We start from the raw sequence: 24,467 nt of genomic DNA, 5'->3' as shown, positions 1-24,467 counted from the left end.
ACCTGACTAGATCAATGGGTTGGTACTTGTAAAAGGCTGAGTATCTAGCCCACTCTTCATGCAGAACCTGACAGACAAGACAAAGCAATAGAGAGAAAGGGAGAGGGAGAGAGAGAGGGAGAGAGTCGGTGTGGGCGTATTTTGTCATGTTGTAAGTTGAAAATGATTCTCAGAGGTAGAGCTCATCTGTAGGCAGTAACATTCTGATTGGCCGAATTAAACCTCAGTGGATGAAGCCAACAAGCTGCAGTATAAGTAACATTATCCTGCAGCCAAGTGAAATGCAGTAAGAGAGGAGGAAAACCGCATTATGAAGCCTGGTGCTCCTCGTGCTTAAAAGATAAAAATCTAACAAGGTATGTGGTTGAACTAGAACATGTTACAAAAACTGGAGTAAACACAAGGATAAAGACTAATCCTCTCAATTTTCACATTTCAATTTTCTATTAATATTTTGCTTTGAAATTTGAGTCGGATCCTGTTTTTTTGCACTTTGAGAGTTTTGTAAACACGTTAGACAGATGTTGGAAGAAAATCTAATTAAATATGAGATGAGGATGGCAAACTAAAGCTCAGTTGTTCAGAAAAGTGGAGGTCCCTTTTTGAGTTGCTGGGAGTTAACATGTTTTGGACAGCTGACTTGACTCATTCAGTTTTCATAGCTGTACCACATCACTTAAAGGAACAAAGGGGGTGACAGGAATGAAAGGCTGAGTCAACGCACCTGTCTGTCGTTCCTCTCCTCCAGGTGTCCGATGACCTTGTAGTCACCCTGAGCAGTGAGAAGAGAGGATGAAAAGCATGAGTGCACACAGGCGCACGACAACAGGCAGCACAGTGCACTTGTGGAAAACATGTAGAAATACAGAAATTAAAAACACTCAAAATACAGTATTTGAAGTTGTTAAGAGCAGATAATGTGGTAAGAGGAGGTTGTCTGAAGTGTTAATATCAATCAAGTTAGATGTCAGAGTTATTGTCAGTTTTATAGCTGATTAAACCACGGGGCCATGCCAGTGTACATCTTTAATTTAGAGCCAAAGACTTTTCAGAAACTGAAATTATCATTTTAGGTCAGAGAAGGCATGATAGACTCCAATTTGTTCATTTAAATGGATTTTTCTACACACTAAGGTTAAATATGGAGATCCACAGGGTTCTATGCTGGACCAATTCTATTACACATGCTTCCCTTAGGCAGCATAATTAGACATACATTTTCATTTTTATGCAGATGAAACTCAGGGGATCTATGAAAGTAAATGATACACGCCAATTAGCTAAGCTGCAGGAATGTCTTAAAGAAAAAGACTGGATAACCTCTAATTTACTGCTTCTAAAATCAGATCAAACTGGGGTTATTCGACTCACTCCTAAGGATCTTAGAAATCTGATGGCCGCTTGGCCTCATTACCTTGGCTTCCAGTATCACTGTAAGGAATCTATTATATTAAACTAATATTTAGGACTTCTTTCTTCCATCTGTGCAATCTCTTAAAAAATAGAAATACTGTCTAAGAGTGATGCTGAAAAACTATTCCATGCATTTATTTGTTCTAGGAAAAATGACCCAAAGTGCTGCAGCAAGAGTACTGACAGGGACTACAAACGGCTTTTTTTCCACCATACTGGTTCCTCTTCAATCACTGTTAAAGCTGGGATTATATTTAAAATCCTTGTCCTCACAAACAAGGTCTTAAATACTCAGGCCCCAGTAGAGCACTTTGCTCCAGATTTCCTTCTGGTTCCTAAGATATTTAAAAGTGGAATGACAGGCAGAGTCTTCAGCATTCAGGCCCCTCTTCTGTGGAACCAGCTCCCAGCTTGAACTTAAAAGCAGAGAGAGTGTCTTCTAAGTTCAGGCTTAAAACTTTCCCTCTTGTTAAAGCTTAGCTGGGGCTGGATCAAGTGATCCTGAATTTAGTGTAACTAAACACTACAATAGACACAGCTTGCTGGGGCTTTCCATGATTCACTTAGCATTTCTTTCTCACTCACTTGTTTTTGCCTCAGCATTTAATTATCAGATATTCGATTCTGGCTCTCTTCCTCAGTACATGTTTGTCCAGTTTCCTTCCACTCACCCTCAACCTGTCACAGCAGATAGCTGCCCCTCCCTTAGCCTGGTTCTGCTGAAGGTTTCTTCCCGTTAAAGGAGAGTTCTTCCTTCCCACTTCTTGATGCATGTTCAATCATCCAGGTAAGTAAATCTCTAAAAGTTGATTCTGTTCATCTGGACGTAGCGTTTTGTGGAAGAAACGTTTCGTCACTCATCCAAATGACTTCTTCAGACTCAGCTGACTGCAGACTGAAGAAGTCACTTGGATGAGTGACGAAACGTTTCTTCCACAAAACGCTACGTCCAGATGAACAGAATCAACTTTTGGAGACTTCCTTCCCACCGTCGCAAAGTGCTAGCTTAAAGGGGGTCATATGTTTTTGGGCTTTTCTCTCTGTCATTGTAGGGTCTTTACAATACAAAGCGACTGTTGTTCTCATTTGGTGCTGTTTAAACAAAACTGAATTGAATTATCACACACAAAATAAAATTAGATAATCAAAAATTAACACAGAACAGGTAATTCTTCCTTATAATGTACCCGTTAATTTCAAAACTTGAGAAATTCCTGCACTAGTCAGTATTTTGCTACGTCATTTGTCGGAGTGTAAAATTTCTACTCCAAGAATGTTTCCACTCACTGAAAATTGAAATCTAGTAAAACACATTAAAACCATCAGCGTCTCAGGGGACTTTGCACTTACATCGTGAAGAGGGAAGGCAGCGTCATACACGCCTTTAGCTATCAATGTGCTGATGCCTGAAAGAGAGAGAGCAGAGACGTGAGACAACCCCAAGAGAGTTTGAGTGTCATTTATGAGGGGTTTCCTTTTCCTGCTAAGCATCGTGAACTGCATCCTCTGAAAAGACGACAGTTTTTACTTGCATTGAAAGGCAAGTGAGGTTTCAACCAGAAACTCAAACAGCTGGCTCGGCTTTTAAAAAAAAGAAGTGTTTGAGGCACTTACAAAGAGGTGTGTAAGCACATTTTTTACTGAAAAAGAATTAAGGATTGAGGTTAAAATAACTGTTCCAGGCTAAGGGGAAATTAATTTTTAGACAATGAAAAAGAGCACCTCCTTTTATTTATCCAATATCCAGCACTCCATACTTGTGATTCGATTTTTTTTTAAGGATGTGATTTGTTGAATCAATCCTAAAAGGATAATAATAAAAAAGAAAAATGGTTCTTTCCCCACACGTATTGTATAGCCTGTACCATTTTAAAAAGTCTGGTTTTCAGTGTCAGACAGACTGGTTCTGTCTTTTGCCCTTGAAAGTTTTCACACGTTAAATCGTGGCCTGCCCGTTACCTGTCAATGTCAGGGGTGGACGCTGATGCATGACATGATGCGGCATACACAACTACCTCTTCCATCAAACTAACTAATCAATTATCAGTGCCTCAAAGGGGACACAGACCTATGCAGCGATTAGCTGTGCTATTAATGAACATCACGACCAACACACATACACCTACGCATGAATGCTCACTCAACCAGCCAGAAACAACCACAACTCCCAGTGGCCCCTGCTTCAATCTCAGCCTGACCCGGGAAGTATGACCCACTTGTAGAAGAGATGGAGTAAAGCAACAGAGACAGAGAGGGAGAGTGTGTGTGTGGGGATTGTGTGAGCCTGGGTGGGCGGGGGGAGGGGAAGAGAGAAAATAGAGGTTAAAAAGATGCAACTCTATTTTTCTTATCCCTTCTTGCCCTACAGCTTCATTAGTACCCGCTGGCTGAGACCTTCTGCTGTGATAGGCAAGCCAACCAGACATATGGTGGACATTAGAAATGAAACTGGGATCAGCATATCTATATGGGACCGATGGGCATTATAAGTGTGACAGGCAGATGCAACCATAATCTGCGTCTAATTAAATGCTACAGTTATATAAACAGGAAAGAGCTGCACTAACAAAGAATCAGGGGATACCTGATACCATGCAGTTCTTTCATGTTTCATACAGACAAACAGTGGTGGATATATTTTAAATGGAAATTCCAATGAAAGTACAATGAAGCCTTTAAGACAGCCGTCATCTGCGTGCCTTGCATGTTTATTTTCTAGATTACCTCAACAAATTATGGGTCACGCACAATTGCACAAACAAAGAGTGCGGCTGAACATATTGACTTAGCTGCTGAATGTCCCTATGGGTGTCTATGGTTAAAGGAATTGTTATTGAGCAGCCTTTCTAGGAACGGCCTGGTGGGAATAGGTTGTTGGGAAAATGATCTCTGTGTCATCCAACTATGCAGCACAGCACTCATTGTTTAGACAACCACTTGAACGTCACTTTATCTCTCTAGTGCACAAACAGCTTGCATGGCTCTGCGACCTTCTAGTACCTTCTTCTTCCTAAACTAAGAATTATTGCTGTATAACATTTAACTACAAATCTATAGTTTTACCTTTCACAACAGAGAACAAGACAATATGAGATGCTCGGGTGTTATTTAGTTTATCATCATTGACTCAAATAAATGTTGCCTGATTGCTACACCCTGTTTGAAGGGTGCTATAAAACGGGTGTAGTCAATGTGCTGTTATACCAAAGGTGTAACCAAAATGCTCAGTATTGTATACGTATTGTATACAGATCTAGGTAGCTTGGAAAGAATAGCCAGTGGATTTCTTTAGGTTTCTTGAAGATGTTTCACCTTCATCAGAGAAGCTTCTTCATTTCTAAAACCAAATGGTGGAGTATTTAATCCCTAGTGGGATTAACCCTTAAGAGGGCCGTTGACCCGCTATTGATTATGTGCCTCATCACATGAGCCAAGGTATGAAAAGGGTGTGGGTCATTATCAGCAGAGTTTTCAGGTGAAACTATTGTGAGACCTTGGCTCACCCGATCATGTGACCTATTGAGATCAAGTCACAGAAGATGTGAGTGGGCGTTGAGGTGTCTGGGGAGGGATCTCAAAACTGGCTAGTAAGTTGGCAGACAGTTGGTGTTGTAAGCCACCCCAAAGTGGACAATGACAAGACAATGTTGTTTCATTTGTCATTCTGCTTCTTCCTAGTCTGACCTTTATCCTGTGCATCTTTACAGATTTGATGAATTGGGATAACCACCTGTTTAAAGAGCTTTCTTTACATGTGTGCGTTCCTTTTCTTTCCTTTCTGGCTTACAGGGAATGTTTTCAGCCCGGTGTTCTAGGGTTCTGATTACTCCAATGTTGTGTTCCAGAGGGTGGCAGTGGAGTCAAAGAGTGGGTACTGGTCTGTGTGTGGGCTTCTGGTAAACTTCCAATGTTGAGGTTTCCATTCTCCTCAATGTGCACAGCACAGTCCAGAAATGGCAAACTATTATCCTTCTTGTCTTCCCTGGTGAACTTTATGTTTCTATCCACTGAATTGAGGTGAACAGCGTAGGCTTCTACTTCTCTGGTTTTGATTTTGACCCAGGTGTCATCCACATATCTGCAGCAGTAGAAGCCTACAGAAAGTCCAGTCACGTTTCTTCCGAGTGCCTTAGATTACCATGATCTGGATGACTGAGAACCTACACATCCATATTGAATGCAAACATATTTTGAAGCAGGGTTTTATTGTCATAGGCTCTGGTGTAGACCAGTGGTTTAGAGGTTTTTAATGGCACACTAAAGAGCAAAGCAATATTCCCAGCAACACCTGTTTTTATATCTGCAGAAGAGAGTGTTTATGTCATCTGGAACACCAGTTCCTTTTGCATTAAAAAAATAAATAAATGCTTGACACTATGCTAGCAAATGATAAATTCACATAAACTTTCCTCAAGACATACCAGTGTGTCTCTCCACACCATCTGGTAAGAAGCACTGGTGTAGAAATAATCTAAAATGAGTTAGTTCTGGGAGTAACCAATGGCTGACCAAATTTCAGGAGGCTGGGAAGGATATGCTCGGAGGAGTGTTGCTGCTTTCCAGCACAGGTGAATGAGATCAGTTATACTGAAAACTATTTTAGACTAGCAACATGACAATAAAAAAAAAAAAAATGAGTGAATAACTTAGTGACTTCTATTAGACACTGATGCCTTCAGCAAACCACTTGAGATCTGCTATTGGAGTCTATTGGAATACACATTTAAACACTGATAAAGCAGAGGCACAGCAAACTTCTAATGAAATGCTTTGTACCCTCACCTATGGTTTGACAGGTTCGTGCACACACCGTCCGTCTCAGGATCTCATAAACCTGTGGAACATTTCAGCTTGTTAGACTGGAAAAATTGACTAATCTTGAAAAAAAAATATGATACAGGAGGTAGTGATGTAAACATAGAGACTTACTATTCTGCCCCTTGTAGAATTGTCAAAGAAAGTGTCTTTAGATGTGATGTTGTACCTGAAGGAAACACAACCAATGAACACTATGGTACACTATGGCAGGGCTGCTAAGGTTTTTGCAAAACATAGTCTTTTTAACTTTAAACACAAAATACACCTGCAACAACACCAAACAGGTGGCTGTGCGTTACAAGTTTGTGGTTTAAAAAGACAAAACAAAAAAACAAGTGTAGTGACTTTTCGACAATAAATGATTTGACATCATTTGTTGTTTAAGTTAATAGAAGGTTGTGACTATAGCATCCATAGTCAGATCCAACTAAGGACCAGCCCTGGTACCAGACAGTTGTTTTTCTTATCATTACTTAGTCTTATTTTATACTGAAACCATAAAATAAGGCTCTATAGAAAATAAATCTGTGTTCATATTTATCTCACAAGTGTAGCTTGTCCCTGGAGAAGCAGTGTGAAAGAAATTTGGTGCGTCCATGATCTTGATGTGGTACTTTAGGCTGGAAAGGCTTGGTCAGCGTTCTCCACACTGTGCTCATACTGGAGCCGAAACCAGTTTCCTCTTTGATTTCATAACTCTGGGGTAACCAAAACATACAGAGTTAACCATGTTACTACCTGTAAGATACACACATCCAAAGAACTTAACACTGTCTGAGAATTAAAGACCTAACACTGAGTGGCACTGCAGTAATAACCCCACGTGTAAATATAATTATGGATATGACTGTCTCTGTACTTTTAACTTAATTTAAAAAAAAACTGGCATACCAAAGTCTTAGACTTAATTTCTTAAAATGTTACAACCCTTAAGTTTATTGTAATAGCCATTATATAGAAAAAAAATAACTACAGAGACACAATATCAACTTCAGCTGTTTGCCAACCTAACAAGAAACTGCTGCAGTGAGGTACTCTGATCTTACCGTCTTGGTGGGGACTCTAATCTTGAGAAACTCAGCCTCTCGACATAATACTGGCCATGGTGCGTGGACTCTGGTAAAGCTGGGGCCATGGCTCTTTAACTGAAAAAACAAAAACATTCAGTTGTGTTTATGTAAGCAATTTGGGAAATTAAACATGCTAATCAGATCCAAACACAGTTTTGATTAGCCATGATTCAGTGTTTACAAGCACTTACCATGACTGAGCTTGTTTTCTACCAATAATGCTTTATTGCCCTCAACTTTTTATGCTCGGGGAAATGTATCAGCAGACTGCTTGGCTGACAGTACCTGCTGTTTAAAAATGGCTTACCAGACCATCTGCCAATACTGCTTTGCAATCCAATACAGCAGACTTTGTTTTAGCAGGAGAGACCTAAATACATTCTGCTCCTCACTTGATATTTTCGCTTCTCAGTGCTTTTTCCCTTCAGGCCTTACAGTTGACATCTGCAAGGGCCAACTCAACATTTTGCATTCAACACGGAGTTTTCTTTCAAATCCAAGCCAGGTGCAACCAATCCTTGCCATCATTCTGACCTACCGAAAAGCTTTGGCTAGCCTGTTTAGCCAGCAGCATTCCTCTGATATCTATTAAAGATAGATGTGTCCTGTGCTCCTACAGCAAAGCCTGGAGCCGTTTGCAGTTTGGTGCAGAATGTTCCTAACACATTGGAGGTTTGTTTTTTGTGTTTTTACCTCCAACTTCAAATGTAACATATTAATTGTATGTAAGATGAAATTCTGACTCATCTAGCTGCTAATGAATCATGTTCCAGTGCCCACACGGTAATTAGTATATTAATATTAATATGCATTAGCAAAATTTGATAATTGGTTGCTTCAAATAGCACCAAGAGATACATGATTGAATTCCTGAATACGAGCGCAATGACAAAACTTCTTCTGGATTCCTGTGGCTGAATATAAATAGAAAGTATAAGTGAAGCAACACATTTCCAAGAAATTTGTTCCAAAAGTAAATTAAAAAAAAATTGTTTGCAGCAGGCCTGATGGACCTGGTTTTTAGTGTGAGTGAGAGAGTAAATGAAATGAAAGCGGAGCCAGTGGGGGATGACAGCCAGGTAACCTTACCCTCCTTAGACCCCCCCATTAGGTTCTGCAAGAGGGGGGGAAGTGAAAAGAGAAAGGTGGTATGGCAAATGACAGAAACCTGAAACTATTCCCTTTCTCCTCTCGACTCCTACTCTCCTGAGATCTTTCACTCCCCCTCACCACCCTCCCCTCCTCACATATATTACTGTAGCTTGTGCTGCCCGCTAGACACTGTTTCACTGACTGATTGACTGCCTCACTGTCACTCTTACTGCTCTTATTTCATTATCATCCCTCTCCCTCTGTCACATCCACACAGACTTTAGTCCCACACATCGCATACAGCTGAATGCGAAGGCACCTGAGATTCACCTCGCTTTAATAAGATGTATTTGTTATAAATAATCCATATGCGCGCACACACACACACAAAATAAATGTACTTTTACCATTTACAGATGACCAAAATAGAAGAAAAATAACTAAAAGAAACACAAGTAAATTATCTCACTAAAGTACGAGGAGGCTGAGTTGAATGTGAAATTGAAGTGCTTTCACCTTGTTGCTGTCCTGTTACACACTGATCCGTCACATCACAGTATGTTTATGTGTCATGGCAAAAAGCTTACATTTCTGAGCATTTGAGAGGTTGTTTATGCTTATCAGACTATAAAAGGGTTACATAATTCATCCCAAACAGACAGATAATGTAAAAATCAAGGAAATCGAAGACCACTACCACTCCCCTCACGGGTGGTCGATCAGCAAAGATCATTCCACGAGTAAGAGGTGTTAAAGTCCAGAGCAACGTCTAATCAAGCAAAAGCCTGCAACTAAAACTGGTCTACTGTTTTAAGTTTATGAGTCCATCACCGGGAGATCACTGAATGTGTGGTGTGCATGGCAGGATTAAAACAAAAAAGGACATTGCTGCCCATCTGCAGTTTGCTAAAGATCACATGGATGAGCCAGATGGCTGCTTAAACAATGACTGTTATTGGGATGAATGAGACCAAAATAGAAGTTTTTGTTTTAATGAGAAGTTTTATGTTCAGATAAAGGGAGCTACTCCACTGCAGGACAACTGTGTTATCACACCTGTGAAACATGGTCTCATGGTTTTCACCTCTTTTGTATAACAGTTGTATGTTGAAATAAATATTTGAAATATTAGCATTTAGCAATTCCCAGAAATCTTTAGTCGAGGGGGAAACGGCAACTAAAAATATTTGACACCAGACACAGTTTTTCCTTCTAGCAGATATTAGATCCTTTTCCTCAAAAACAAAATCACAAAGTCATATCATACTTTTTTTGGAGAGGAGATTTTCTTTGTCTCCTTTCTTTAAATCAGATACTCTGCATGATGTGTGTAGACCACATTTGTGCAACACTGAAAATACTATAGACCTCAGAGTTTCAAGAAACCCCTGAACATTAGGTGAATATCCTAAGAGACATGTTGTACAATCTGCAGTGCCTGGCCTATATTTGTGGGCATTTCTTGATTTATATTTTAGTTCCTTTTCAATCTCCTTTGATACTCCCACAATTCGTCTAATCATTTCAGGAAAGTTTTCTTTTCTTGTCTAAATCAAAATTTAGATTCATGACAATATTCATAGTACTAAAAGTAAAAAAAATGTAAACACTTCTGGCATAATCAACTGCAATCCTTGTCATAAGTACCATTGATAGAACCGTTGAACTCTACTGCCTGTGTTATTGTTAGATAAAGTTTACAAAATTAGACTACACGTATCCAGAGACTACATTTCCCCCGAGGTCCCTCTGCACCCCCAAGGGTTTACCCTCACCCCTTCCCCCATCTGCCATCATCAAAAACGCAGACACTTAAGTCAATTTAGGACAAAACAATCCAGCAGGTTTCAGTCCACACTGACCTGGTTTTTCTGTGTTTGTCAAGCAGCAAACTGATGGCTGAAAATTTTGCAACCTTACAACTGACCATCTGCCACAAAACTGAGAAATAAGCAATGAATTGCCGATGTACTCCATCTCGACTTGCTCCTTTGAAATTTTTTTGTAGCCCCTGTCACCAGTATTCTGTTTCACCTGCTTAATCAACATTTATCATCTGTCTCCCAGTCCTTTCCTCCCTCTTCCTCCTCCTCAACCTCTCCTCCCATTGCTATCGCTCCATCAAAAAGCAGATGATATAAATACCTTTTAGCCTGGAGAAGGTTAATTAGTAGAGCGATTTCCAATTAGCTCTTTATCTCTGTTGGGGGCGTAACTAGGCCGCAGCCGGGGGCGTCTTTGGGTAGGAGGGTGGTGGGGTATGAGAGGGTGATCAGGTGGGTGATGGGATGGCTGGGAAGAAAAGTATAGCAGGAAGTGGAGAGAAATCAAGAGAGATGAGGGGGGACTGGTTGAGTGAGATAAACGAAGAAAATACAAAAAACAAACGGAAACACGGGCATAGGCGAAATTCCAAGATTGGAATTTGGAGGCAATGCTGGAGGTGGCAGAGTTAAAGATGTTAACATTTTCATCAGGAGTGACAGTATGGACAAGATAGAATGAGTACTTCAAACGGAGCGCTCAGGTTGAGTGTTTGAGAGAAAATGTTAGAGAGGCAAAGCTGAGATGGTTGGACAGGTGTAGAGGAGGGATATAGTGGATACACTGAACAAAGGATGTTGAATATGGAGCTGCCAGAGAGGAGGAAAAGAGTAAGACTTCAGAGGAGGTTAATGGATGTCATGAAGCAGGACATGCAGAGGGTTGGTGTGACAGAGGAGGATAGTAGAGGGTGAGACGTGGGCAAATGATCTGCTGTGGTCCCCTACAGGGAGCAGCCAACAGAAGATAAAGAAAGTGTTTACAGAGCTCAAGTCAGATTTATATAGGACCAGAAGTCCTTTTACAACCACAGCTATGTGGTGGCCTTAAGATAGATGCAGGTTTGAGGCACTTTTATTTTCCAATCCACAAGGTACGTCTATCTTTTACAGCATCTATAGCTAGGTGTTAGGATGACATCAGTAACTTTCTACAGATCTCTAGGTGGTCGGATCATACCTGTAGGTAGCTAGATTTTTTCTTTGTTTAATCAAGTTTAATCAATACCTCATCTAAAACAATAAAGAAAAATAAATTGAGTGATGACAGAAATCCTATGGGTATTTCCTTTGAAAAATAAGCAAAAGAGAAAAAAAATTCAAATACTGTAAATACAGGCTTCAATTACCCAGGTTAATATGCTGCGCAGACCAAACAGCACCGTCTTTTTAAGAGTCACGACTCCAGGACACAATCACTCGTCTGATATAATTGTGGTCAAATCAGATATTTATAAGAGTGCAAATCTGTTGGTCAGAAAGTGACATTTCAAGTAATGGTCAATATATGGGTTATTTAAGTTGGAATAAGGGACAAACAAATTTTGCTCATTATACAGGATGTCCCGGCTTAAACGGGACATTTAGCAGCCCTACACACAACTCAATTCCCATTAACCGTAGCTGATGCTGACAACACTAAATAACACTGAGAAATTTCGAGAGGTGAGTAAAGCTCCCGTTTTGAAAACAGTTAAGTATTAAACACTTTTCATTAACATTAACCTGGCCGTCATACACTTTCATGTTACCCATATAACTATTAGTAGTTAAGTGTTAGCCACATCAGCGGTCTATTATCATTATGACGGTTTTGGTTAGCTGCTAAGGCTAACAATAACATAACTGTTAAAGTCGAGGCTAAGCTGTAACAGTTATTAGTGTGGCCCATCTGCAACATTAACAGAGTGGATTTAACAGTTATTTTGGTTCAGAAAATGCTAGACTGATTCAGATTCTGTTCAGTAGACTGATTCATACTGGATTTCGTAAAACAGTGTGTTTTTCATGGCAATTCACCAAATAAAATATACATATAAAATAAAATAAAACAATTTCTTTCATTTTGCACTAGGAACAGAGTAGGTGGTTTTCATACACCTTAGCCTACTTCTGAAACACACAGGTCTAGACTAGCAAGGTGTTCTGCACACACAAGTGTTGTTGGATTTTTGACCTTTACACTGAAAACAATTAAAAAAATAATAATTTAAAAAACAAAAAAACAACATTGCTGGTGTATTAGATGGAGAGCGCAGTCAAAATGCAGGTAACATACACTTGATACTGTGTATGCATATACTCAGTTACAGACAGGTGATGGACTGAAGCTGCAATTACTTTGCTGACAAAGTGTCTACGTGGGAAGAACAGGACAAAAATATTAGCAGAGCACCAGTTTCGGCGCTACATTTTTATCTACATAGTGCTGCTTTCTGGCAGCACTTACTGCCAAATACACAGTCACTGTATCGGTGTAAAATGGAAGAAAAATAGTTTCATGTATAAAAATACTGTATGGTTTGCAGTTTGCATGTTTAGCACAAGTATAGAGCTGTTATTCTTTTGGTTAATTAAAACTAAGGCAAGATGCCGGATGAATCCTAGCATGGAGTCCACAGCAACACAAATATGTTTTAGAAGACGAGTGGAACATACTTATTTTTTCCGATTATTAATGTTCCCATGCCTTCATCTAAAAATACTAACATAACATTTAAGTGTTTAAAATGTTTCTAAAAACCCCATGGACTGAAATCTTGACAAGTCCCAGCTCTACTTCTTCAATTAAAATCTTGCTCTGATTTAATTAAGCGTGTTCTCTAAGAGGATGTCCCTAAGAGATCAAAGGTCAGCGCAATAATCCTGAGACACAATCAACAAGTTTGACATTTGAGTCACTCTTCTTTACCAGCATCAAGTTAATCTGAAGTCAAACAGGTTGGGCACAATAAGGATCATCTTTTTTTATTATATAAAAAGTATACTTTGCTACTGGTGATGCTCAATGTATATATCTTTAAAACAGAACAGCAAAAACTATTCCTACTACCTCACTCAAGAATAGCTGTAGCTCAGGTAGATAGGCCATCTACTAATCTCAGAGTTGGTGGTTCAATCCCTGATTGCTCCAGTGTGCATGCCAAAGTACCCTTGCGTAAGATACCAAGCCGTGAGTTGCTCCTGATGCGTTAATCAGACTGTGAATGCGTTCAAATGTTAGATAGAAAGCTTTTAGATGTAAATAAAGTAACATTTTAAAACGCATCAGATTCTCATGGGGGGGAAAAAGACTAATGTTACCAACTTCAAAATGCTAAAACATTTCAAGCAAAATGACATTTGACATTTATCATTACCCATGTCGAGTGAGACACTTACACTGACCCTAATCTCTCAAAAATAAAAGTGTCTTCCAAAGCCTTTGGAAAACATTTAACTACCAACATACGCCAGCAGGCCATCTGTAAATTACCTGCTTTATTTTAAGTTAGAGGTGCAGTTTGTACTTCTGTTTTATGCACTTGATTAACTATGATTAATGTTGAACAGCTTCACCCGATTTTATTATGTGCACACAGAGTACAGTGGAAAATAGATTTTTGGTACATGACTTATTATATCTGTAAGGCTGCTTCTCACCCAGTGCGGCCTATACAATGATGGAAGGAGAGCAGTTATGTTTGTCAGAGTGCTTCCCACTTTGTTCAAATTAAGGATATTGGGATGTTTGTTTCTCTCGGTGGCAGATTTTAGCCCTAGATCTGTGAGACAAGATAAAGAGCTATCAGTCAGTCAGTTAATCTCATCCTGGCTTAGGCTCCATTGCCACACTGTCAACAATCTGATTAATACTAGCCTGCAGACTCCACACACTGCCAACTGGCTGCCAGCCAACACACACGCGCGCGCACACACACACACACACAGCAAAATGGGTATCATACACACGACAAGCCCTGTAGTTAGACACTACAGTACACTATTATTTCTAAAACATTTTAGAGTACATGAGACATTTATGCTGTTTTTGCCTTGTGCTGTGTAAAAAAAAAAAAAAAAAAAAAAAATCTATTTTGTTTTTTTTACTTTACGAGCGAAACAAGTAAGCATCGCTTAAATTTAACAATTTAATCCTCTTGTTGAAGCCAAAGTGCAGCAGAAGCTCATTAACTGACAAACGGAAGTTTAACAAAAACTGCATTTGTACAACTTTGTGGCAGTAAGCCTGGAGCATCATTACCACAAGCAGGCAGAGCACATAGGCCGTGTGTTGTGCCAAGTGCCACGCATAAGCATGCATGCATGCGCGCGCACACACACGCACAAACAAACAACAAAAGCAGGACAGAGCCACAAAAGCTAGCGCCAGTAACACACAATGACAGCGAAAGTGATTTGTCCGTGTCAAAACAAAATTAGCCGTTTTAGGCCAAATTAGGAAATCGATGCAGAGGTCAGAGCAGCAGCTGTGTCAGCTAAAGTGACCAGAATTAAAGGCTTTTAGCACCGATGAAACATCAAGGCCACTGTGGATGCTGACTCAAAACAAACAGGATCTGCACTAACTGGACATTTTATTAGGTACACCCTGCTTTTACCTAGCTTGGACACCCTTTTGCCATCAGAACTTTCTTTGTTTTTCATGGTTCAACAAGGTGTTTTAAATATTCCTTTTGCTTCATAGTGACATATAGGAATCACACAGTTGTTGCAGATTTCTCCGCTGCATATCCATAATATATGATCCACCATTCCCTAAAGGTGCTCTGCGGGATTGAGAGCTGGAAGCCATTTAAGTACAATGTTCAAGAAACTAGTTTGAGATCATTTGAGCTTTGATGCTCAGTTGGTACTAGGGTCTGCCAAGAAACTACACCCACCATATCAAAACACCACCACCATTAGCCTAAACAGTTCATACAAGCCAGGATGGATCCATGCCTCATTTTATTTGTGCCAAATTCAGATCAAAATGTCACAGCAATAATTGAAACTCATCACACCAGGTTGTATAACAGGTACCGTTTCCTGTTCTTAGACAGCAGAAGTGGCAGCCAATGCAGTTTTCTGCTCCTTCAGCCCATCAGTTTCCAAAGTTTGACATGTGCATTCACAGATTATGCATACCTGGGTTTTAGCAAGAGGTCCACCAACGCAAACAACCATTTCCAACAACCATGCCATGCTCAAAGTCACTTCTTCCCCATGCTCAGTTTGGTCTACCTGCCTCAGTGCATCAAGTTGCTGATATGTTAAATTACAATAAATTAAAATTAAAATTTAGACTGCCAGTAACCAGAAAACAGCAGCAAAGGTAAGTCACAAGGTAAGACTTTGCAAAAGTCTTGTGGCAAAAGGTGCGTCGCAAAACATCTGACGTGATGAAATCACTTGTGGTAAATAGACATAGCCCAGTGTACGGGAACGCTGTAGAATGTGCACACACCAAATTCAACTTGTTGAGCTGCTAATTTGGCTATATTCCAGCCCATGCTCAACAGTGAGCAATCTCTGTGTTTTTAGTAGACACAGTAGACTATAATGGTAGAAAACACTGACAGTTAAAGGTTTCCTTTCTGCAGGCATTTACGGATGAAGGCAGAAGGCTGAATGACTCAGGCTTGACTTTTTTCTCCCATCACTCAGGTTTGCAGGTTTGGTGCAGCTTGCACCAAGTTATGCATCAGTGGGTTGCCCTTGGATACAAGCCATTTCTGACACAGAAAGCCGCCATTCTCTAAAACCACAATGTTACTGAAGTTTCCGTGAAACTGCTTTAAGTTCTAGAGGTTTTTGTTTGCTTTTATTGGTGAACTTCAGTGATGAATTTTGTCCATGTTCCCCACAATGCTGACATTTATTCTGACTTTCCATTTTGTAAAGCATCTCTATTTTGATGTGTGTTTATTCAAGTGGCAAATTCCTTGTACACCCCCCCCCCTTTTTTTTGGTTATTTTTTTTACCCTCCCCACACCTCAGGAGCCCATAGAGCAGGGGTGGGCAATCTCAGTCCACGAGGGCTGGTGTCCCTGCGGGTTTTAGATGTGTCCTCAAACCAACACAGCTGATGTAAATGGCTAAATTAGCTCCTCAACGGCTGTATCCCAATTCAGGGTCTGCAGCCTTAAAGTACGCAGCCTCAACGATCCTCAAGGGCCGCGTACTCAAAGACCACTAAGGCCGGAAGTGCGAGGCTTGTGAAATGGGACGGTCTAGCCTCCGTTGCGCTGCCTAGGCTGCCTAGCAACCATGATACTAACAGCTGGAAACGTGTCATACAGCTTTGTTTGACAGAGATGAAGGAGAAAATCTTTTGTTCATTTGTTTGTTTCTTTCTACATGAGCTTTGATCATTCTCTGTAAGATTAAGCTCAGCTATTGAACGGCGTATATTTTAAAGTAAAGGCTTTAAAACCAAGTTAGTACAAACGTCACTAATGTCACATAACTTTGCCGACATGTGGCCAACAGTAATGTTTAATGTTCTTCGTTATTAAACATTTGCACATAAAAGTGACATAATATTCAGTACTTAAAGTTTACTCTTCGGCCGCCCCTCATCCGCCGTTTTTTTTCGGCAAAATTATCCACACCCACCGCCGCGCTATGCATTCTGGGATATGTTGGGCCACGAAGTCTACACTGCCACAGCCTTAAAATTCAGGAAAAGACGCATTTCAGGGCCGCATTTCGAGCAGCCTTTGAATTGGGACAGCCTTCGGCGCGCCGCTGTGACGTAATCGGCCTTGAAATGCGTACTTTAAGGCTGCAGACCCTGAATTGGGATACAGCCAACATGTCCTGAAGTTCTCCAGAGCCCCGGTAACGAACTAATCATGTGATTCAGGTGTGTTGACCCAAGGTGAGATCTAAAACCTGCAGGGACACCGGCCCTCGTGGACTGAGATTGCCAACCCCTGAGTCATGGGGGTGTCTAAACCAGTACCTATGAAAATATTTATTTTATGTAGAGGAATAAAGTTTCATAATTTCACATAAGTAGACAGAAACTGGCGATATCGTAATATGGTTTAGGCTAAAATATAATCACCAACTTAAAGCCCCTAAAGACAAACCCACTTTGCAGCTGCCCTAAATTGGGATGACTCATGTAGGTTTTCTGTTGTTTTGTCCCACAGCAGCAGGATGATTAAAGAAGGTTGAACACTTTGGTACAATCAGCAGAAACCTCAAGACAAGCATTTTGCTAGAGCAAAGTACAACTGCTGTTGTTACACAGTCTCTCCCACCTCCTTCTACTATCTGAGCCAGGCTCTTATGTAGGCGCTCACCTTAAATAGCTCAAGATAGTGTTACGTCAGATCCTGTGTAGAGGTTCAACTTCAAAAAGCCTGTGAAGTCAGTGGAGCTATAGAATTTAGCCTGTGTTCAAAAACAGAGTCTAGTGTGTCAAATTATAATCCCATTTATTTCTCAAGGATTTGGGATAAAAATAAATAAATAAATAATAATAAAATAAAATACAAAGCTTTTGTTTTTTCCAAGCCTTAATGAAAACTTCTTCTTCCTCCTAGCGTTTTTCCCGCTCGGTTGCAGGGTCCGCTTTTCTGCAAAGTCGTCTCCACTTGGGTCGGTCAAGGGCGTCGGTCAGATCGGCTTCGATCTTCTTCACGTCGTCCTTGATTCGGTCCATCCATCTCCGCTTTGGTCTGCCTCTAGGTCGACGTCCTTGGGGGCTGAGCCGCAGTGCTGTTCTCACCACTGAGTTCTCATCGCTCCGTACCACATGTCCGTACCACCGCAGCCTCGCTTCTTGCATCTTATCAGTGATTGGCGCGATTCCCATCCTCTTTCTAACGTCGGTGTTCATGATGTGGTCCCATCGTGTCAGGCCTAGGCACCATCGCAGCATCCGCATTTCCATCGTGTGAAGGGCTTGTTCGTGCTTTGCGGTGGCTGGCCAGCACTCTGATCCATAGAGGGCGACGGGGCGCACTACACTCTTGTAGATCTTTGACTTGAGGCAATTGGGCATTCTTCGGTCACACAGGACGCCGGTGACTTGGCTCCATTTCATCCACGCTGCGTTGATCCTGGCTCGTACATCTAGTAGGATATCGCCGTCATTGCTGATCATCGATCCGAGGTATTTGAAATGAGGTACTTTCGCCAGATCTTCTCCATCGACGCTGATCGTGCCGTCGGTCTGGGGGCCAGCCTCTAAGTATTCGGTCTTGTTGGTGTTGAGCCTCAGGCCGAAGTCAGCTAGGCGAGTCTTCCACTGCTGCGTTTGGTATTGCAGTTCTATTCGCGATTCATCGGCCAGGAAGACATCGTCGACGTAGAGAAGTGTCCAGGGATGGGGTGACTGGCGATCCGCCGTCGCAGTGTCCATGCAAAGGATGAAGAGCAGCGGGGAGAGTGCCGAGCCTTGGTGGACGCCCACATTGATGTTAAAGGGCGGCGATGTTCCCACTGGGCTTCTGACCACGCTGGTGACTTGTCGGTGCCGCGCAGGTAGCCTTTGTCCACTTCTCACGTCGTTCAGGCGGGGACGACGCGCGTCGCCTGCGGGGGACGCCCTAGCTTTTTGAGACGTCATTGCATGGGATGTGACTGTGGAATACATCGACCGGCGCGTCACTCCACCTGACGTCGAGGACCCTCACCGTTAGCCAACTTCCCGAGGGTCGTTGTTTCCAGCTGGCACCGCGAGGAGGTGGTGATGGGATTTTGCCAGCCCAAGCCTTAATGAAAACTAATGGTTTTTAAATATACCTGAACTCTGCGCACTATTCGCCTCAGCATTGGCTGACCTAGCTCTGCGATTTTACGTGTTATACCACTTAGTGGCTTAGTTGCTGTTGTTCCCAATTGCTTCCTTCCACTTTGTTAAAATACCACTTTCAGTTCCACTTTCGCTTATCCTCATCAGAGTCACAGGGGGGCTGGGGCCTATTCCAACTACCATAGGACGAGAGGTAGGGTACCCCCTGGACAGGTCGCCAACTGACACCATTTAGAATGACCATTTAACCTAATCCCACTAACTACATGTCTTTGGAAAGTGTCTGTTAAAGCCTACCTGTCAACTGCATTAAATTTAGCCAGTGTTGTGCAAATGAGAATAAAAGAAGCTTAACATGACCATACACACACTCACCTCTCTGTCTCTCTCAATCTCCAAACCAGCCTCTAGTAGGTTAGCCTCAAACTCCTGCCTGATTAGACGCATCTCATGGTCACCGGGCTCCATTGGCTCGCCATCTCCTGCTCCTCCAAGCTCCATGAACACCTCGCTGGCGCCCGCACCCTCCCCTCCTGGAATGCCTCCGCCGCCGCCTCCACCACCACCACCACTTCCACCTGGTGCCACATCTGAGGCCGCCATTGAAGGAAAGTTGCCATTAGAAACAATAGATAACCGGTCTTGTGAAACGGAGGCACTAGCAGGAGATCGTATCGAGGTGTGCCTTCGCTGATGAAAGACCAGAACATAGTCGACTTTCCGTCGGCCGTCACTGAAGTAAAGGCCTTCTCCGATGGCATGAGGACCTGAAGTTGATCCCATGACCTGTAAAATATAAATATCAAGCAAACATCAATACTGGTGCACTATATATTAAAAAACCTAAAAGATTTAGAATAATTATTGTAGCGTATCCCAGTCAAATACAAACTGGTTATAGAGAGCATACAACACCTTTAAGCAGCAGTGGAGTTATGTAATAAGTGTTTGAATGAACTTAAACATTACTGCAGTGTCAGTGCACACAACCACAAGTGGCTTTTGGCAGGTTCTCAAAAACACTGAAGTGAGAACCTTCAGCAGCAGAGTGGGCAGTCAGCTCACCTTTGGCTGTTTTATTCTTTATTTAGACAGAGGGAAAGCAGAGAGCGAGACTAAACATGGAGGACACAAGAGGCAAAGCTCTATACTCTGAGCATGATGGGAGATTTCTTACCAGACAGCAGTATAGCGATGCAATGTATGTTGTTGTATTACTCTGTTACACTTTAACCTAAACACACACACTGTGCTTCGGTTGAATACACATCAGGTTTTTTCACATAACGCCAAATCATAGCGAGTGTCATCTTTATACTGTAAAGTAAAGACCAGAGTATTCTGGAGAAAACCCCAACAGTCAAACAATCCCTCATGAGCAAACACTTGGTGAGAATAGAAGGAAAAACTACTTTTAACAGGAAGAAACCTCCAGTAGATTCAGGCTCAGGGAGGGGGTAACCATCTGCCATGACCAGAAACAGGACAAAACAGAGACCAAGGGAGAGAGAAGATGTAACACATGAACGATCACAAAGTGCTTACATTTTAAACTATTTGAGCATGAAATAGACTAGTACACTAAAAAAAGAAAAGAAAGAAAAAACATGCTAAGTTTAACAGCTTGGTTTTTAGAAATATCTGATATGATATAGCTAGAAAAAGCTAGCATCACTATTGAAAGTAATTTTGTTGAATTTGCCAATACTTAATATCACTAAAGCTGATTGAAAACTACATTACAAGAGCAACTTTGAGACAACAGTGTAGGCCTTATCCTTTTTTTCCATAGTGAGAGAAAAGAAAGAGAGTGAACTTCACTCAGAAATGGAGAAAGATAAAAAAGACAGGACAGGAGAGGAAGAAGAGAAGTTAGATTTAAAGGTAAGAACTGCTCAGTTGTGTTTGATGAATGGAAATTTAAAGCTTGCATGCAAGTCCTCATGTTTTTGTGGTATTATGGGGGTTTTCATATTGTGAAACATGCAGCAAATCAAAATGAGGCATGGTTTAAAGGGCACCAGAGATTAATTTAGTTAAATGATGATGATGCTTAGATTCATTAACTGAATTCCACCTTTCATGCCAACTGTATGCCCTAGAGTATAAAGACAGCATAAACAGCATACTGTCAGTGTAGAGGATGGAGATTAATCAGGACAACTCATGAAACACCTGCTGACATCGTGTTAAATTCGGTGTATATCCACAAAGATCAGTAAACCTCAGAGCTTCAGTATCCCCAATCAACTGATCACAGCAGGTACATTAAGAAAATCTACTTGACCTCTCGATAAAAATTATTGTGAGTTGTGATTCTTGTTCCGATGTTGGGCCATTTCAGCTGATTTTAGGGGTCCCCCACCTGCTGAATCCCACTTTAACCTGTACCCTACTCATTTTCTTGTTTAGAGGGAAAGTCACCCTCTACAATGCAGGCAACAGAAAATGGAGCTATTTTTTTTTCTCCTTCCTTTTCTCTGCTCATGTTCTGCTTACCTGTCTCAAGTTGAGTACCTTTATTAGAATTACAATTTAGACAGAAATCATATTTGTATTCCTGTCTACTAATATTATTTTTATGTGACATTAATATAGGACAAAATTCAGTTTGCTTTGCATAAAAATAGATACTAGAGTTAAATAGGTAGTAGAAACATCCTCCAAAGAGCTACTTTTTAACTTTTCTAGAGTACATTTCAGAACCTGCTCATTTTCCACTTTTACTTGAGTAAATAAAATGAACCAGTTCTTGAATTGGTGCATTTTTTTTAAACACTAGTATCTGTAATTCATCCTAAGTAGAGGATGTCATGATTACCAGTTCAGTAATGTGTACTCTATATCACTTTAATGATGCAGCTGATGGTTTTTCTATATATTGTTGAGTAGCATGATTTAAAACAATGTGATTAGAAGCTAAATAAAAAATAATAATATTTTAATGCAATATATATTAGAATAGAGGCAACGAAACAAGCATGACAGAAATAGTTCCTGTCATGCCACCCCATGCCCTTCTTCTGGACACACCCCTGGCAAACACATTGCAGTAAATGACTGAAGCAACTCTTTAAAAAAAATAATTTAAAAAAAAAAGACCAAAACAACAACAATAATAATAATAATAATTCCCTTAGCTACCTTTAACTTGCCAGTTGTTAACCAAACAGACAGCACACCAAACAGCTAGGACTTTTTTAGACATTTGAATTCCTGTCTATCTCGCCAAGTACTGAATAAATGTAAACCCCGGTAGAACAAACCGAATGAGTGTAAATTCAGGAAGGTGTGCATTACCGACTTATTTCATGGCTCAGGCAAGTCAAAACAAGTTTAGATGTTCCTGAAGCATGTATTGCCAAGTCTCACCAGATTAGCTTATCGGTGTAGTTTATTCAAGGTGTTTCTTTCTATCAAGCTAATTAGCTGCACCTGCTGGATGAAAGACCCTATTTCACCTTTGAGCCGTGTCTTCACTTTCAGATTCCACTTCGTTTACAACAACACTCCGTGTGAACTTTAAAAGTCGCTGCTGAGCGGACTCCCAAGAAAAGCTGAGTTAGTATAGCGCCGACCGACTTGGGTCTAATCAACAGACACCTGTGTAACGGTGTAAATTACTCCAGCGCATTGTTCCTAATGTCTCGGGTGTTCTTGTGCTTCAGCTATAGTTGCTATTACAAAAACTGTTTGCTGCATGTGTACAAAGTCTATAGACTATTACTCAAATTACTTACGAAAGCTCCAATTATTTTGACTGCATAACCGCACAACAATACATATTGTCTGCACTACTCTGCAGGACACAAACGCTGCTACAGTCACGCTCCTGGAGCTTCACTATAGTGCTTGTGTTTGCTCACACATAACAGAGAGCGAGAGAGACAGGTGTGCAGGGATTTTTAGTTGCTTTAGTTTAACCAGTACCAAGAATCCCCCGGTAGTTGTTGTTCTGTTAAGAGCTTAATGAAAACTCCTGGGAAGACCTTCCCTGGAGGTTGCCAAACCTTTTACTGAGCCTCACCTGTCTGCTCATCATAAAGTGGTATATGATAGCCAATTATGATGTTCTCACGTATAATCGAAAGTGTCGTCTTACGTTTCTTGCAGCCCCATGGACAAATTAACTAATTATAGGTTCCAAGTAAATATAGTAGATGAAGAAACACTTCAAATCAAAAATTAAAGCCGAGCTTTGTAAAACGAATATGAAAGCTACCATAGAGAGTCGTAAATATGTCACGAACACTGAGGTGTAGTAAAAACTAACTCCAGACCACGACCAAAAGACCAAGAGAAGCGGCGTGCGGGGAGGCTGTCGTTGTACTTACTGGGATCTTGTCTTCACTCGGGGAGACCTGCATGCTGTTGCGCTTTAAAGACACACAGAGGAGGAGTAGTGGGAGAAGAAGAAGAGCAGGAGTGAAAGTTGGCGGTTTAGGCAGAAAAATACCTCCGGATTCATCATCCCTCCCATCCCTCCCATCAGATTCATGAAGTCACTCCAGTTAGTCGACAGTCCAGGTGGAGCGACGGATCGAGTGTCTCAGGTTTCATTATTTTCTTTGTCTGTCAGATGTATGAGGCAGTTCGTATGCAATCGGCAGCCTGATCACATGCTGGTGATACCCATCTATCCAACTGTGTGATCTGGAGGCTGCCTGCGCGCTGCCTGCGCTTTTGGCACGGAGCGTCCCACGCTGTAAAAAATGCCCATCTCCAATATGTTGTTTTGGTCTTGCTGCTCATAGCGACATGTATACTCAAAAAAGAAAAAAAAAATCACCCTCAGTTAATTTGAGTTTTTTAATTTGAATATTTTTTCCCTTTTTTGAGTATACACGTCGCTATGTTCAAAGACTAATTTATTTACATACTTAATCTTTAACCTGAATGTAAAATTACATTTTACATTGTACCTATTGTACCCAACAAAATTACGTGGACATTTTACATTATTAGTTAAAATCAGCATTTTGGGTAGATTTTTCTTTTTCTTTTTTTTTTTTAGTGTATATGACATTCAACCACCTGAAAAAAAGACCAAGTTTATTTACAGTAAAATATAGGACTCCCCAAAGTGTTTGTTACTTTTCATTTTTAGTTTTGGGTAAGATGGTTAGGATGGACACTTTTTGCAGCGTGGAGAGAGGGAGCAGCATTGGCTGTTTCCACACTTCGGTGATGTAACTTGCAGGGAGACCTGTGTTTTCACATTATTAAAGCAGCAAAATGTTTTTGAAACAGTGCTTTTGTGCCCCAGCAGCATATCTGTGCTTTTCACAGCATGTCAGTTTTTCTATTTTAAATTTGAACGATTTCTCTTTCTTTTTGTGCGTTTGTGTTTGTGTGATGGAGGGACTAACGTACAAGTGTAAGGAAATGGTATGCAAAGAAAAGAAAGAGAAGTGAGCACATTTTTGTGTTGCATCAGTACATGTTCTGTGAACTGTGTTTTGAAGCATTATAAAGGGTGTATTGTAGACCCCCCCCCC

The 24,467-nt window shown here is 41.0% G+C and overlaps 1 protein-coding gene across 4 annotated transcripts in view; it reads right to left on the bottom strand.

Moving 5' to 3' along the window:
• The window catches only part of ano2b (anoctamin 2b), a 77,914-nt gene that overhangs the window by 45,482 nt on the left and 7,965 nt on the right, over positions 1-24,467 (bottom strand). For 2 of the 4 annotated variants that reach the window (XM_014340206.2, XM_005942703.3), the window contains exons 3-10: positions 19,345-19,755; positions 7,278-7,376; positions 6,778-6,929; positions 6,343-6,397; positions 6,196-6,247; positions 2,764-2,819; positions 725-772; positions 3-67 (exon numbers count right to left, since the gene is read on the bottom strand). In XM_014340206.2, coding sequence (XP_014195692.1) covers positions 3-67; positions 725-772; positions 2,764-2,819; positions 6,196-6,247; positions 6,343-6,397; positions 6,778-6,929; positions 7,278-7,376; positions 19,345-19,755 — 938 coding nt within the window. Of the gene's footprint in view, positions 1-2; positions 68-724; positions 773-2,763; positions 2,820-6,195; positions 6,248-6,342; positions 6,398-6,777; positions 6,930-7,277; positions 7,377-19,344; positions 19,756-22,430; positions 23,267-23,303; positions 23,666-24,467 lie in introns of those variants that run through there. The other 2 variants (XM_005942704.3, XM_005942705.3) reach the window with 2 other exon arrangements.

Source organism: Haplochromis burtoni, unplaced genomic scaffold (assembly GCF_018398535.1).
Source record: "Haplochromis burtoni strain Fernald_Lab_line unplaced genomic scaffold, NCSU_Asbu1 Contig_178, whole genome shotgun sequence".
Lineage (NCBI taxonomy): Eukaryota > Metazoa > Chordata > Actinopteri > Cichliformes > Cichlidae > Haplochromis > Haplochromis burtoni.
The sequence above is the reverse complement of the archived record's forward strand: the minus strand, read 5'-3'. Positions and strand labels throughout refer to the sequence as shown.